General features: G+C 43.3%; 1 protein-coding gene across 1 annotated transcript in view; it reads left to right on the top strand.

Annotated features, from left to right (window-relative positions):
* Positions 1-15,543, top strand: part of MARK3 (microtubule affinity regulating kinase 3) — a gene marked incomplete in the record, with an annotated part of 2,430,063 nt that overhangs the window by 2,016,580 nt on the left and 397,940 nt on the right. Inside the window, 1 exon segment of the mRNA XM_044074521.1 lies at positions 15,083-15,300. Coding sequence (XP_043930456.1) covers positions 15,083-15,300 — 218 coding nt within the window.

Genomic DNA, 15,543 nt, shown 5'->3' with positions numbered 1-15,543 from the left:
ACCCGCTGGGGACTCTTTCTTGCCTCAGCCGATGTCAGAAAAAGTCAATAACTGTTTAACTTGTGGGAAACAAATACCTCATAAAGATTTCCACTCTTACTGTTTGCCTTGCTTAGGCCCAGACCACGACGTAGCAGCCTGTTCGGCCTGTGCTTCCTTCAACCGACGAACGCTTAGGCGTCGGTCGGAGTTTGCTGAACAGTTTTTCGGCTCAGATTTTGTGTACATTATGCCGTCGGATCCTCCGACTACCCAAATTGTTAAAAAACGCAAAGAAAAAGACAGACACTCGCGGTCCGCGGTTTCGGCCGAAACCGCGGTTAAGCAAACCGCGAGTGTCTCGGTTTCAGCCGAAACCGAGAAAACTGGTCAATCTTCAGCCAAATCCATGACTACTACTGAGGCTCCTGCTACCTTACCTGAATCAGCCTCAGAATTTTTGCCTACAACTGTGGTTCCTACCGATTTATCAGACACCATCCCTTTGGATATCTCTACCCCAGCACGTGGTGCTGCTAGGCCTCCTGCAGCCATGTCTATTAAGGCCTTTGCCAGGGCTAAAGCAGCCAAAACAGCTAAATCAGTGCCTGTTAAACCACCCTCACTCAGGCCCACTTCTAGTTCACAAATGCTTACTCTGGCAGAAGATTTAATATCCTTAATTAGGGGATCCCAATCTCACCCAGACAGGGCCTCTCAGCCCCCAGAAAACAGACCTAGAGCAGAGCCCCCCGAGCCTGTGTCCTCTGATGGTTCTCCGCATGACTCAGACATTACAGACCAGCCAGAGGCTCCTTTTTCCAATTATGAAGATTCAGATGCTGAAGAATCCATTCCAGCTGCCTCTCCACCAGAGGAATTCTCCTTTGGGGAAACCTTACATGCCATGAGAGAACAATTCCAATGGCAGGGACAAGATTTCTCAGATTCAAGAAAAAGGCTTAGGACTTTTCTGCACTTACCACAACATAGGCCCTTAGCTATACCTCCTGTCCTGTCTGTTGTGGACGATGCATTTAATGATGTCTGCACTGCACCTGATTCTTTACCTCCAGCCCCTGCCAAACCAGATAGATTTTACAGGGTGCCAGACACTCATCACCACCTATACAAGGCCCCACTTGCAGACCCCAAACTATATCCCAGGGGCCCAAGGCAGTAGCCTCGACCACAGCAAAACCCTATTCCCTCTGAAAGGGAATCCAGGTCCTTAGAGAGATGGGGAAAAAGTCTACACCTCTGCTACTCTCTCAGCTAGAGCTTTAAACTGTCAGTTTCACATGATCCAATACCAAGAGTTTATGCTTGATCAGTTAATTAAAAAGCTGTCCTCTGATGAATCTTTAGATAAGAAATATGTATTAGAAATGGTGAATAACATCCAACAGGTTAGTAACCATTCTTTAAAATGTGGCTATGATGCACTGGAGGCTTCATTTAGATCAGCCATGACTGGCACAGTGATAAGAAGGCATGCATGGTTGAAAGAACAGGTCTTACCGGATCATGTTAAAGCTAAGCTATTGGATGCTCCTATGGATAAGGCCAGTCTATTTGGGGAACCTGCCCAGCAGGTAATGAAGAAAATGGAAGAGAAGGCAAAATCTGTACAAACAGTTAAAGATTTCCTACAGGTTCAGCCCCCAAGGTTTAGCAGGAACTGGCCTGCCAAAAATTGGTCCTTTCCTGACTCCACAAGATCACAAAGGGGCAGGAACAGATGCTCCAGGGGGCAGAAATCAATCCAGAGGAGGTGCCTACAGAGGACGACAGTGGCAAGGCAATAACCGAGGCACAGACACAACCACTGCCACTGCAACAGGCCAATCACAGTGACTTGGCTCTGACTCCGCCTACCAGGGAGCAAATAGCAGCACCATTAGGCGGAAAGTTAGCCTTATTCTCGAAAAATTGGCACTATATCACAAAAGACAAGTGGATTTTGCAAACCATAGACCAAGGCTACCGGTTCCACTTCCACACTTTACCAGTAAAAAAAGGAATGCCAAACCTGCCCCCAAATCAAAAAATAGAAGCCCTGCACCAGATAGCGGAATTAATAAAGATGAGAGCTGTGGAAAGAGTACCAATAACAGAACAGGGCAAAGGATTCTACTCCAGACTCTTCCTAGTACCAAGAAAAGAGAAAAACTGGAGACCTATTCTCGACCTGTCCATCTTAAACACATACATCATTGTCCCAAAATTCAGAATGCTGACCTTACAGCAACTTCTTCCCATGCTGGGCAAGGAGTGTTGGCTGGTAACTCTAGATCTCAAGGAGGCATACCTGCACATCCCCATTCGACCAAATTGCAGAAGATACCTCAGATTCCTTGCAGGATCAGAGCATTATCAATTCTCAGCATTGCCCTTTGGCTTATCTACTGCGCCCAGAGTATTCACAAAATGCCTGGCATCAGTAATCGCTTTCTGCAGAGTACAGGGAATCCAAATTTATCCATACCTGGACGACTGCCTGTTAAAAGCGGACAACAAAAGCAAGCTGACAACAGATTTACAAAGGGTCATTTACTTGCTACAAGCCCTGGGATACACAGTCAATTTACAAAAATCAAGGCTGTTACCATCCCAGACAAGAACTTTCTTGGGCGCGGAATTGGACACAGTAAAACAGATGGCATTCCTAACTGCAGAAAAACAAAAAGAGCTCCCTCTTTACTTCTTGGCATTAACAAAGCAGAACAAACTAACAGCAAGAAAAGTTCTGCAGGCCTTGGGCTTCATGGCATCATGCATAATCTTGGTCCCACATGCCAGACTGCATATGAGAAAGTTACAGTGGTACCTAAAGAATTTATGGTCTCAACACAGGCACAGCTTAGGAACAGAAATACCACTAATCCCATGCTTAAAACAGGAGTTCCTATGGTGGGCTCGGGCATGCCAGTCAAACCCAGGCTTACCCTTCCACAACTTTCGAGCAAACCAAACCATCACAACGGACGCCTCAGACCGAGGATGGGGGGCACACATGCTGGACAAATGCGTACAAGGACTGTGGACTCAGGACCAGCTGCACCTGCACATAAACCAAAAAGAAATGCTGGCAGTAAAACTGGCATTCCTAAAATTCAGACCATTCCTCAAAGAAGGCCATTTGATGATAAGGACAGACATCACCACAGTCATGTGGTACATCAACAAACAGGGAGGCACTCATTCTTACCCCCTATGCAGAATGACTCTGGACCTTTGGAATCTGGCTCTCAGCTACAACATCCAGTTACAGGCAATATTTGTACCGGGAAAGGAGAACACCCTAGCAGACATTTTAAGCAGAACCACCTCGGATGCTCACGAATGGATGCTACACCCGGACATCTTCAAGGCCATCACAAAGAAATGGGGAATGCCACAAATAGATCTATTCGCTTCCCCACAAAATCACCAGCTCAAAAAATTCTGCACAAGGACATTCCACCCACTTGCATGGAAGGTGGACTCTCTATCCTTCAGCTGGAAAGGCCTGACAGCATATGCATTTCCACCTCTTCCCTTGATGCACAAGGTACTACTGAAAATCAAAGAGGAATGTCCAAGGATAATTCTGATAGCTCCGAACTGGCCAAGACAACACTGGTACCCATTGCTGAGGAGCATGTCTCGGGAGAATGTGGTCAATACCCCTGATGCCTCTGATGTTAACTCAGAACAACTATAACATCATACATCCAAACCTAAAAACCTTGCAACTGACTGCCTGGAACATCACATAGCAGTGACTAACCCAGACCTTTCACAAAGGGTTAAAGACATTATCCTTGAAGCCCGCAGACCTTCAACAAGAAGGAACTATGCAGGAAAATGGAAAAGGTTCGTCATTTGGAGTACTGAAAGAGGAAAAGATGTGTCGAACATAGATATTGCTAACATTCTGGAGTACTTGGCAGAGCTTCTACATACAGGCCTGTCCTATTCCTCCATCAAGATACATGCATCAGCTATTTCAGCAGAATACAGCTTTGATCCTCCTGTCTTTTCACATCCTCTACTCAGGCAGTTCCTCAGAGGGATCAAGAATGTAAAACCTCCTAGGAAACCACCATTACCAGCATGGGACTTGAATTTTGTACTAGAAAAGTTGACACTCCCTCCCTTTGAACCAGCAGCAACAGCAGATCTTCAACACCTGGCGTGGAAAACTGCTTTCCTACTGGCTATTACTTCAGCAAGGAGGGTTTCGGAACTACAGGCCTTAATGGCAGTGCAACCCTTCCTAATCTTCCATCAAGATAGGGTGTCCATGAGAACTAATCCTACATTTATGCCTAAGGTGGTATACAGAGTGTCTTTGAACCAGGCAATCCACCTACCTACCTTCTTTCCCAATCCACAAAACAGAGGTGAAAGAATAATGCATACCTTGGATGTACATAGACAGTTACACTACTACCTGGACAGAACCAAAGGTAACAGAAAAACTGACCAGCTCTTTGTAGCCTATGCAACAGGAAGGGAAGGAAAAGCAATTTCCAAACAGACAATCTCCAAATGGATAGGAAATTGCATAAGATTCTGTTACTCATACCATGGAAAACCAATTCCACAGGACATAAGACCTCATTCTACAAGGGCTACAGCCACTACCACAGCTTTCTTAAGAGGAGTGGCAACCAAGGACATTATTGAGGCGGCTACTTGGACCTCCGTGCATACATTTGCCAAGCATTATAATTTACCTCTATATTCTAGATCCCGAGCAGGGTTTGCCACTGCTGTACTGCAAGGGATCCTGACTACACCATAATTTTTATTCCTCCTCCCCTAGTTTGGCTATGGTATTCTACCCATTTGTTATGACTGCAGATGCATCCATGAAGGACATAGTACAGTTTTGTACCTACCATAAATGTAGATGTCCGAACTGGATAGCATCTGCAGTCAGGATTACCCTCCCTCCTTCCCTCTGTGGTACTCCTAGGGTACTTACCTCCTAATAGCTAGCTGGGGGTCTCTTATGGTGTATTTGTTTGTATATATGTACATACATGTTTATTTTTGTGTTTGCCTTCTACTATTTTGGAAACATTGGCATTTATCCAAAATTTAGCTTTCCAAGAGGGCAATTGGCATCTGGGGCAAGAAACACTGAGGAAAATGGCGTCGGCTGATGCCTTTATACCCGAAGGCCAGCAGAGATGACGTCGGGTGAAGTGCGACATCAGCCGAAGCCGGACCCAGACTTTGGAATCCGGCCGACCGAAGGGCTGCCTGACGACAGGACAACCCATTTGTTATGACTGCAGATGCTATCCAGTTCGGACATCTACATTTATGGTAGGTACAAAACTGTACTTTATAGGCTCCCTAAGCTTGGTGACTGCCCTTTCCACTTTCTGTTCCCAGGGTTGTTGTGCTAAAAGTTTGTGGTCTAGAATTATCAAAAAACAGTTGCTTAACAGCAATCTTTCTAAACTCATGCATATTATTGAGGTAATCCCGTATTTTCAGTTTAGCATTCCGCAGTTGCTCCTTTTCTTCAGAGTTTCACCCTATTTTGCAATACTTGAACATTTGTTAATCCCTCTAAATTTTTTATGTTTTGTAGTCCTATCTCGCCTTCATTATTACACTTTGGTTCGGAGCCGAACCTCAGCAATTCTCTAGCTCAAAGTCTTCTGGTTGGCTCTTGGCAAGGAGGTATCCCATCATGTAGAAAAACAAAAAATGCAAGACAAAGCACTTCATAACTCAAGAATTTTCAGCTATTCAGCCCTTTAATAGAGAAACAAAACTGAGGAAATGAAGTAAAGCGCTTTTCGACTGCAATGACCAAACGTTTTCACACAAAAAACAGTAGGCACAAAAACAGGTTTATATCCTCACAAGAACACTCCTCCCTCCACCCCTTAATTAAACAATTAACCAATACAACACAAAGGCAATGACTCGTATACATGAATTGCAACTTGAAACACTAAAATAAAATTAATTTAGTTCTTGCTAGTACTAAACGCAACAGACATCTATAATCATAAATAACTGTAAAATTTAAAATATAAAATAGAAGCTACAAAAGTAAAACATACTAAATACTTTCAAAAAAATAATGAATCAGAAATTAAACGTTGTTAAATACTGTGCCCCACAATGTTTAATGCACTTAGAATTCAAAATTTTTTGTTCAGTCTTTTCACTGCTGTAAACCTTACTACCGTATAGGGATGATACACCTATACATAAGGGGTCAACCATGTTTACTGTACTAATCATGAAGTCATTAGTTGTAAGAAGACCATGATTATAAATGACACAACTCAGGGCACATAAATTCTGACAAATTACTCAGAACAAACACTTTTAAAGATATGAATTATAAATTAATAAGATAAGGCCCAAGATCTTTACTATTGGAAAAAGAGAATTGATGTGGCAGCTTGGCTTAGATGCTTGCCATTGTCCGGCTATAAATGATGGGTGCTCCATTCAATGTTTATTGAAACTGAAAAATCTTATTAGATAATTTATAGTTCATATCTTTCAGTGTCTGTCCTGAACAATTTGTCATAATTATGTGCCCTGAGTTGTCATTTATAGTCATGCTGGTCTTACAACTAATGACTTCATGAGTAGTACGATAAACATGATTGACCCCTTATGTATAGGTGTACCATCCCTATAAGGTAGTAAGGTTTACAGCAGTGAAAGGATTGAACAACATAAGTTTTGAATCCTAAGTGCAGTAATGGGGCAGAATATTTAACAATGTTTAATTTCTGATTCGTTATTATTGTTAAATTGTTTAGTATGATGATTTACTTTTGTAGTTTCTATTTTAAATTTTACACTTATGATTATAGATGTCTGTTGCTTTTAGTACTAGTAAGAACTAAATTTTTATTTTAGTGTTTCAAATTGCAATTAATGTATATGATTAATTGCCTTTGTGTTGTATTGGTTAATTGTTTAATTAAGGGGTGGAGGGAGGAGTGTTCTTGTGAGGATATAAACCTAACCGTTTTTGTGCCTACTGTTTTTTTGTCTGAAGTTTGGTCATTGCACCAGACGAAAAGCACTTCATTTCCTCAGTGTGGCACTGTGTTTTGTTTTTCTATTAAAGGGCTGAATAGCTGAAGATTCTTGAGTTTTGAAGTGCTTTGTCCTGCATTTTTGTTTTTCTACAGTTTGTGGTGTTGGTTTGACTTTTTGCTTGGGGTATCCCATCATGCACCACTGATGTATCCCAGATCTCATTTGCTGCTCGTTGAGCTCGGATGTGCTTCTTCTTGGCCGTGGCTAAGTGATATATTTTTTCTGATTGTTACTCAATTTATAGCTTTAAAAAGTTGTATTCAGCTCTCTTAGTATTTGTTTATAGTCTGGTGTCTAAGACCTTGTGTGGCATTGTTTGCTCTGTTTCTGCTGTTTTTTATTGGCAGTTCTTCCCCAGACCTGTTGTTGTGTATCCCTGTATCACTGTTTGTTTTGTTTGCTATTTGGGCTTTGCCTAATTGTTTTTCTTTTTTTTTCCTAAGCTTTTTTCACCAAGGGTTAGTCCCGTTTACGTTAGAGGACCTAGTCCTTGGCCTGTCGCTTGTGTTCTTTCCTTCCCAGGGCTGGGCTCACTTAAGTTAGAGGACCTAGTCCTCTGTCTAACTATTTGTTGTTTCTGGCATTGGTAACTGTGATTTGGTTTCAGATATATCTAAAGACCACAAGCCTTCTGGATTTAAAAAAATGTACCAAGTGTGCCCAAAAATGTCCCTGACAGATGGGCATACTATTTGCGTATACTGCTTAGGTGCTATTCACCTTCAAGAATCTTGCTCCTTTTGCCATGCTTTTAGTCCTTGAGTCCTTCAAGAGAGAAAGAACAAACTTACATTGAAAGGTTTCTTAAAGCATTCTTTTGAGGAAGAATTGGCTGCTTCTTCCTCCTCTAGGCCCAAGTCTCCATCTTCTAAAAAAGACAGTTAAGCCTACAAAAAGGCAGTATCCCACTCACTCTTTGTCATCGGAGCCGCCAGAGAAAATTGCTAAATCGACTACTTCCTCTTCGGCTCCACTGATTTCTGTGCCGGCAGGGGTTATTGATATGGAACAATCAGTTTCGGTTTCAAGGGTTACAGAGCCGATAACTGAATCTGTCTCGGGGCCGGTCATCTGAACTTTGTCCAGTTTCTCCGACACTCAGATCGCCAATTTTTCAGTGGTCTGGGTCCCCCACTTTATCCTCTAGGTTCTCAAGGAGCGTTTCTGATGAAGATGTTGAGAGAGTGGTGCGGAGACTCCTCAAGACATCGGCGCTGGCAAATTTGCTTTCGGCTCCGTCCCAGTTGGCTCTGGAGCCTACTGAACCTGTACACCCTATCACTGTTCTTCCTCTGAACCACTCCGGTGCTTCGGAGCCAGAGATGTTGGTACCACTTGCTCTGGAAAGGGCGGTTCCAGCCACCTCGGTGGGTATCTCTGTTCCGATATCTGCTCAGACTCCTTCGGTACCGTCCGTGGGTTCTAGGGTCCTAAGTTCTCCGGTCAGGCCCGAGGGGGACGCTTGGACCTAAACTACTTTGGTTCCAAACTTACCTCCTGGTGCTTTGGCTCGGGTGAGTTCGTACCCCACATCTGTCTCGGAGCCTGTCTCCTCGGCACCGAGGACTGCCTCTGCTCCTTCCGAGCAGGGGGTGTCCTCAGACGAGGGGGTCTGCCTTTGAGCTGATGAGTGTTCTGTCCAAGTCTTCAGTTCCAACTAGGGGCATCGACACTCTTCCCCCTAAAGCGCTGACCTCAGTCTCAGCACCTTCTCTCATCCAACACAATGGAGACTCGCAGCCTCAAGAACCCTCTGAGTGGACCCCAGTCTTCAGAGACCTCCCCAGAATATCCTTCTGAGGAGCCCCCTCTGAAGAAAACTTGTAAAAGGAAGCATGTTGACTCCCCCGATGAGTCCATTACATCAGGCACTGACCTCGAGGAGTCAGAAGGGGTCCCTTAAGTCATCCTCTGATACCTCCTTAATAGATTTCCTTGAGATCCTGAAACAGAGGTGGCTGGCCCACCACCTCCCCTTCTGATGAGTCAGTGTACCTGAAGGCTTTCGGGTCTCAACATTCCACCTCTTGGGTATCTCCACCTTTCAATGAACTCTTGGATCTAGTGAGTCGAAAGGTGTGGGAATCTCCTGATACTGTGGAACCAGGGAAAACCAACATGGTAGCAGACAGACTCAGCATGGCAGTTCTTATGCCTCACGAGTGGTCTCTAAATCCACACATTGCAGAACAGATTTTTCGCAGATGGGGTCAACCTTGCTGCGATCTCTTCGCCACCCCTCTGAATACCAAATGCAGCAACTACTTCACCCTGATCCTGCCAAAGGGGGAGACACCCAGAGATGCACTCATTCACGATTGGCCCTTGGTGTACTTCTCTATGCCTTCCCACATTTTCCTCCGATATCAGAAGGAATTCAGAAAGCAAAATCCTTGAGAAGCAAGATGATCCTCATTGCTCCTTACTGGCCTCGTCAATTTTGGTTCCCCTTCCTCAGACCTCACCGAATGGATGAATCTTGGACTATGGACCCAGTGCCAGATTTACTGACACACGTCAGGGATGTTCCATCCCTCTCTCCACATCCTCAATTTGACAGCATGGCTGCTCCAATTCCACCCTTGTCAGGCTTCATGACTTTTCTCCTTATGTACATATTCTGACATCTCACAAACCTTCAACTAGAAGGATTTACGCCAGTAAGTAGAAAGGGTTTTCCTTCTGGGCTCGTGATTGAAACCTCGATCCGTATACAGCCCCCCATCTCTGCATCAAGGTTCAGCCACTGCCACTATTAAGGTTCAACTGGCAGCTATTTCTACCTTCCATTTGGCTAATGATCCTAACCTTATGGCGCATAGATTGTGCAGAGCCTTTCTTAAAGGGGCCACATTATTGAGACTCCCCATTATGGACTCTGTGGCACCCTGGGATTTGAATTTTGTCCTTCAAAAACGTACTTCGCCTCCCTTTGAACAGTCAGCAACTTGTGATCTCAAATGCCTTTCATGGAAAACCATATATGTTCTGTAGTCCTATCTCACCTTCAAGGTGAAAGCTCACTCTACCAGATCTGTTTCTACTTCGGTAGCCTTTCAAGCAAAGATCCCTGTCTATAACGTCTGTGCATAAAGAAGTCCCGAGGGCCAATCTTGAATGAGTGCATCTCTGGGTGCCTCTGTGAAAATGTCAGGAGTCTGCCAACCGGCACTTGCGAACTACTACTGCTTCAGACACCGCACAGCAAGAAAGACTGATGTAATGGTGTCAGCGGCATGCTTTATACCCCTGATGACCTGACGTCATGGTAGAAGGGACAGCAACCGACACTGCGGGCTATTGCAAGCAGATAACCCAAAAGTGATGACTGCGACAGTGAATACGCTTGAACATCTACATTTATGGTAAGCATACACAACTGTACCTTTCCTGGAGTAACCACTCCAAAGTCGCTGATTCTGGAGGTGTATGCCCATTTACGACAGTCATCTGAGAGAGAGGTGCAGGACATCACTCTTACCCTAGCAGTAGCATTTAACTTTTTGTATAATTGCCAGACGTGCAAGAGTTCACCAGAGGCAAAACTCCCCAACGTCATGAATTCAGCAGCATATAGAAGAGTGCATCTAACGTTATGGTAAGTTCTTACACAATACTTTCTTCATTCATGTGGCACAGTCTCTGTCTGGACACTGTGGCTATACAGTGACTGCAGTTGTCCCGATCATGTTTCATATTGCTTATCTTAAAATATTATCTTGAGATATTGACATCTTTGGATATTATTGAGCCTCATCAATGTGGTATTTTTGGCCTGGGAGAGCTCTCTAGGACCTACTCAGTAGTGATAGTTTATTTGGAGCTGGGGTTGATATTTTCTGAGGTGGGGTAAAATTGGATTTGAATTTATTGGCCAGTATGTTAGCTACATCTTCCAGCTCCATGTAAGTGACTCCATTTACATTCTGTTCTGCACACTGCTGTATGCACTGCCTTTGAGATTTGGGGAATAACTGGAGAAAGCCTTGTGGCTATCCTTTGCTTGGAAAGGTTATATTTGCCTCAAGTTTGGCTTTAACTAACTTTATTTACCCTCTTAGTTTAAATTGAGAATGTTTTTATCATGTTGGGTGTAGCATTTCCTATCTTGGCTTATCTTTTTTTTCTTTTGTTGTACAACCTATTTGTCTTGGAAGACATTGTTTTTGGTGGCTGTTACTCAGCCAGAAGAATTTTGGAATTGCAGGCCTTGTGCAAATCCTTGTATTAGATTTTTCATAAGTACAGGTTTTTCTTTTGGAGTAGCCCAGCCTTTGCTCCCAAGGTGACTTCTGAGACTAAAACCAGTTTATGCATAACAATTTTCTTTCCAAATTTTTCAAATAGGAGAATATCTTCATTTCTTGGATGTTTCTGCTTTGTTTTTATTTACACTGTCCAAAGGACTTAAAGAAAAAGTGAGCAGCCTTTCATTTCTTTTTCTCAAAGCAAAGTTGGGTTCCAGCATGTTTGTTTATTTTGTCCAGGTGGCTATCTGGCTGTATTACTTTTGTCTACAGGACTAAGGGATTGTCTCTTCACTTTAAACCAAAGGCACATTCTACCAGAGCGGTAGCATCCGCTGCAGCTTTCTTTAACCATTTTTCTGTAGATATTTGCTTAGCAGCTACATGGTCAGCAGTTCGTGTTTGTGTCCCATTACAAGCTCAACATGCAGTCCAGGTACAGAGCTGCTTTTATTTGTACCATTTTCTGGAATTTCCTTCCATAGTGCCTCAGGGAGTTATTCTAACTGTCCCAGTTGTTGAGGCAGATGGAAAAGATTACATCTAATATGAAAGCTGAATACTAGCCATAACAGTAGATCCATGTTATTTACATCCATTTCCACATTCCTTCCTTACATCTCCCTTCCATATTGTCACACTTTTATGGCTCCTACTGGACTGGAGCCTTTCTTGGCTGCAGTGCCAGTGCTGTCTGGTTGCTGTGCATGGTTACAGGACATTGGCTGCTAGGTAGTAGTTTGCACATTATGGTAGATGATATATTTGGTTTGCAAACTCTGCCCATGTGTAGAATGGTTGGTGCAATATAGGAGGGGGAAGGAGCTTGAGCCTTGGTGTTGAAATCCAAGTTGCCCGAGTTTGATCTGATTTTACAAAATTGTTGAGATGGACAGAAGTAAGCAACAGGGATCTGTTATATGTATGTAGGATTGTTTCTGTTACAAATTAAAGTAATATTTAAAGATTATCCCCAGTTCTGGTCATTTGTACCCTCCCAGTTTGTCTTTATTCAGAATTCTTGAAAAGTTCAGCTATGTGTCTCTAGCAATCTGGTAGGTAGAAAAGTTGATGCAAAATAAATGCCTTCAGGAAACACAGTATGAACTTGTATATTACAGATTTTAAATATGCATCTTTTTTGTCATTTACTACTTTGACACATTTGCATTTCCCTTATTTGATTAATTGCGGATATTGAAGTTTTTCTCACAAGGCCTTCTCTGAAAATGGGTCTTGCCCAGTTAGGTTATCCTAGTCTACAAGTGCAATAAATGCTAGATCTTTTTAACTAATTGTGTAATACTGCTTGCATTAGAATTGTCATTCTTGGCTTGTATTTGTAATTGTCTGTGGACGCACTGGACAGGAGATACTCAGCTGTTACCTGCTTCACCAATTGAAAGTAAATTGAGACCGATGGCAGATGCAATGAGTGTTTGGCACAGTAAGTCAATTGTTGAAAGTGTTCTAGAACTGCTTAGAGCGATTGGCTCTCTGTGGCATAAGTTCACCTCCCAACTCCAGAAAAGCTTCTCCTGTGCACCTAGGGAGTTTAGGATTCGTGAAGTCTTAATTGACAGTTTCCAGTAGTTGAGGCAGTGACGGAAATGTGGCCAAAAGATGGTCAATGCTTGTCATGGCAATAAACTGTAGGGGATCTGCTAGTGGACATCAGTGGTGTCAAAGCTGTCTGATTAAAGAGATATTAGGTTATTGTGGTTAATTTCTTTTTCCAACACTGCATGGAAGGCTGAAACAGTGCCTTTGGATTGGCAGCTTATAGTAGTGAGGAGGGTGCATTCCAAATATAGAATGATCACATTCCTCAGTCACCCTGGAAAAGCATATGCTGGGTCTCCCTGGAAAAGCATATGCTGGGTCTCCCTGGAAAAGCATATGCTGGGTCTCCCTGGAAAAGCATATGCTGGGTCTCCCTGGAAAAGCATATGCTGGGATGTTGGAAGGAAGTCATGCCCAGTAGTCAAGAATCTTTGCAAAGCATTGTTGTGTTCATCCTGGCCATGGAACAGTAGTCAGGGGTTTACAAAACATGCAACATAATAAAAGCGGACTTGGTGCACATAACCCTCTACCCTAAAATGTTTAGTAGAAGTGCTGCAACTGGCCAAGGTCTCTGCTGCATGCTTTGTGTCTGTTTTGCCTTCTTGGCATTGAGCTTGCTGTGTTCATGGATGGAGTATGACTCCAGTAAGGGTGTGTTTCATCTCCTCCTCTTCTGTTTTGAAGGTATAGCCAAGGTCTGAAGATTATCCGTGTGGGAATGTGGTGATTGCATCTTGTTTTTTGTTTGCAGATAATGAAGTCCTCTTGGCCTTCAGTGGCTGTCATCTCCAGCATGAGATGAAGTGAGTTTGAAGCATATTGGATGAAAATCATCACTTCCAGATCAGAGATTTTTGTTCTCTTTTAAGTGTCCGTGATGCAACAGGTAGTGTATTCTCCTTCAGTGTTGGAAGACCGCAAGGCTTTGCAAGTTTTATTCCCAGTCTGTGACTGGATTGCTGACATTGAAGTGTAGCATGGGGGGAGGGGTTGGTGCACTTGTGTGTGTCGTCCTTCAGACGAGACATTAAATCGAGCTCCCATTTGCTTGAGTTGGTAGCTCAGGTGGATGTAGAAAACCCCATGACATCTATTGAAAAGAGTAGATGCAAGTTCCCCATTATCCTGGTAAAATTTCCCCTAGTTGAATAAATACTGTCTGAGTCCACCAGCCTAGTGGGACTAACCCAATCAGCAGAAGGATAAATAAAAGTAAATGAGTAGATTCTTCTCTCTAGGTGAGAGGAGAGCAGCTACCTTTGGTAGAAGAGAGGAAGTGGTTCAGTGTTCATGAGTAAGGCTAGTGGAGATTGAGGAAGCTGCCCAGAAGACTGATGATGTAGCAACCGTGCGACAGGCATTGTATCAAACTGTGGTAGAGAAGCAAGAACAGAGTCAGAGGATGAAGTTATGGTCCTGATCATAAGCTTTGGGGAGTGACTGGAAAGATGGCAGACATTTTTTTTTTATATTATTATACAGGATGATAGCCATGATGATCTCTACATGATAGTGTGAGGAGTTCAGTAATCTAGCAGTACTTATGAGTGTAGCTACTGCTGCTTTATTTTTAGAGTAGGTTAAATTGGTTTGTAAGCATGACTCCTAGGCACCTCCCACAGGTAATGTGTCATGCACAGCCTGCTGGGAAGAGACCTCTGAGCAGATCAGGTATGCTTTAGAAGGATTACATCTGTTTGTCTGGGATCCAGAGACAGTGATAGGAAGTCTGGTCTGCTCTGCCCAGTGTGCTGTTATTTTGACCATCTCCAGGGTAAGTAGTTTAGAAAATGTATAACGATGTTTTTTGTCTTTTTGGCTTTTCCCTGTTAGGGGTCGCCACAGCGGAGCTCCGGTCCGCTAATGATTGGCAGTAGATTTTCATGGTGCCGAGTTGCCAGCTCGATGCCCAACCTTCAGCGAAGGCACGCCCATTCACGCATGTCTTTTGGAGGCCACTCGACCGCGGGGAGGACTGAAAAAAAAAGTGTGTCAAGCTCAAGGAGGTAGTACAGCAGCAGCAGTAGTTTTATATCTTCATACATTGCAGTGACTATCATAATATCTAGTGTGACTTTTTGTGGTAGTGTTTTCTCATTGATATGCAGCTGTAGAAAGAAGTGTTATGTACATGAATGTCTTTTCAAACAAATGTGATGTGTGTGGAAACTAAATATATTTATCAAGTAACTTATTTATCTTAACTTCTTTAGCTGGACCTTCCATCCCACCAGTAGTTGCTTACCCAAAGAGAAGCCAGACCAGCACTACAGACACAGACTTGAAGGAAGAAGGAATTCCATCTCGGAAATCCAGCACCATTGGTGCTGGAGGAAGAGTAGCAGCCCCACCCAGTCCCTTGACAGGGAGTGCTAGCAATCCAAACAAAGCAGATATTCCTGACCGAAAAAAAGGTTCAGCTGGTACACCTGTAAGTAAGATGATTATTTTAACCACAACCAGATTCATGTTGCCGCAAGAAGAAAGTGTGAGATGAAATTTCTGTGGTATTCATAGCCGTCTTTGTGCAGCATCATTAGACCTGTACCCTCTTCATTATTCAGAGCTTTTAATGAAATTAAGCTAAACTGCGAGTCTTAATTTGCTTTAATGTAGCAGTAAGATTCTTTGTGCAAGTGTGGTGTGATTACAGAAACCAAAATTGCAATTCAGA

Source organism: Protopterus annectens, chromosome 6.part0, assembly GCF_019279795.1.
Source record: "Protopterus annectens isolate FY-2018-M chromosome 6.part0, PAN1.0, whole genome shotgun sequence".
NCBI lineage: Eukaryota > Metazoa > Chordata > Ceratodontiformes > Protopteridae > Protopterus > Protopterus annectens.
The sequence above is the reverse complement of the archived record's forward strand: the minus strand, read 5'-3'. Positions and strand labels throughout refer to the sequence as shown.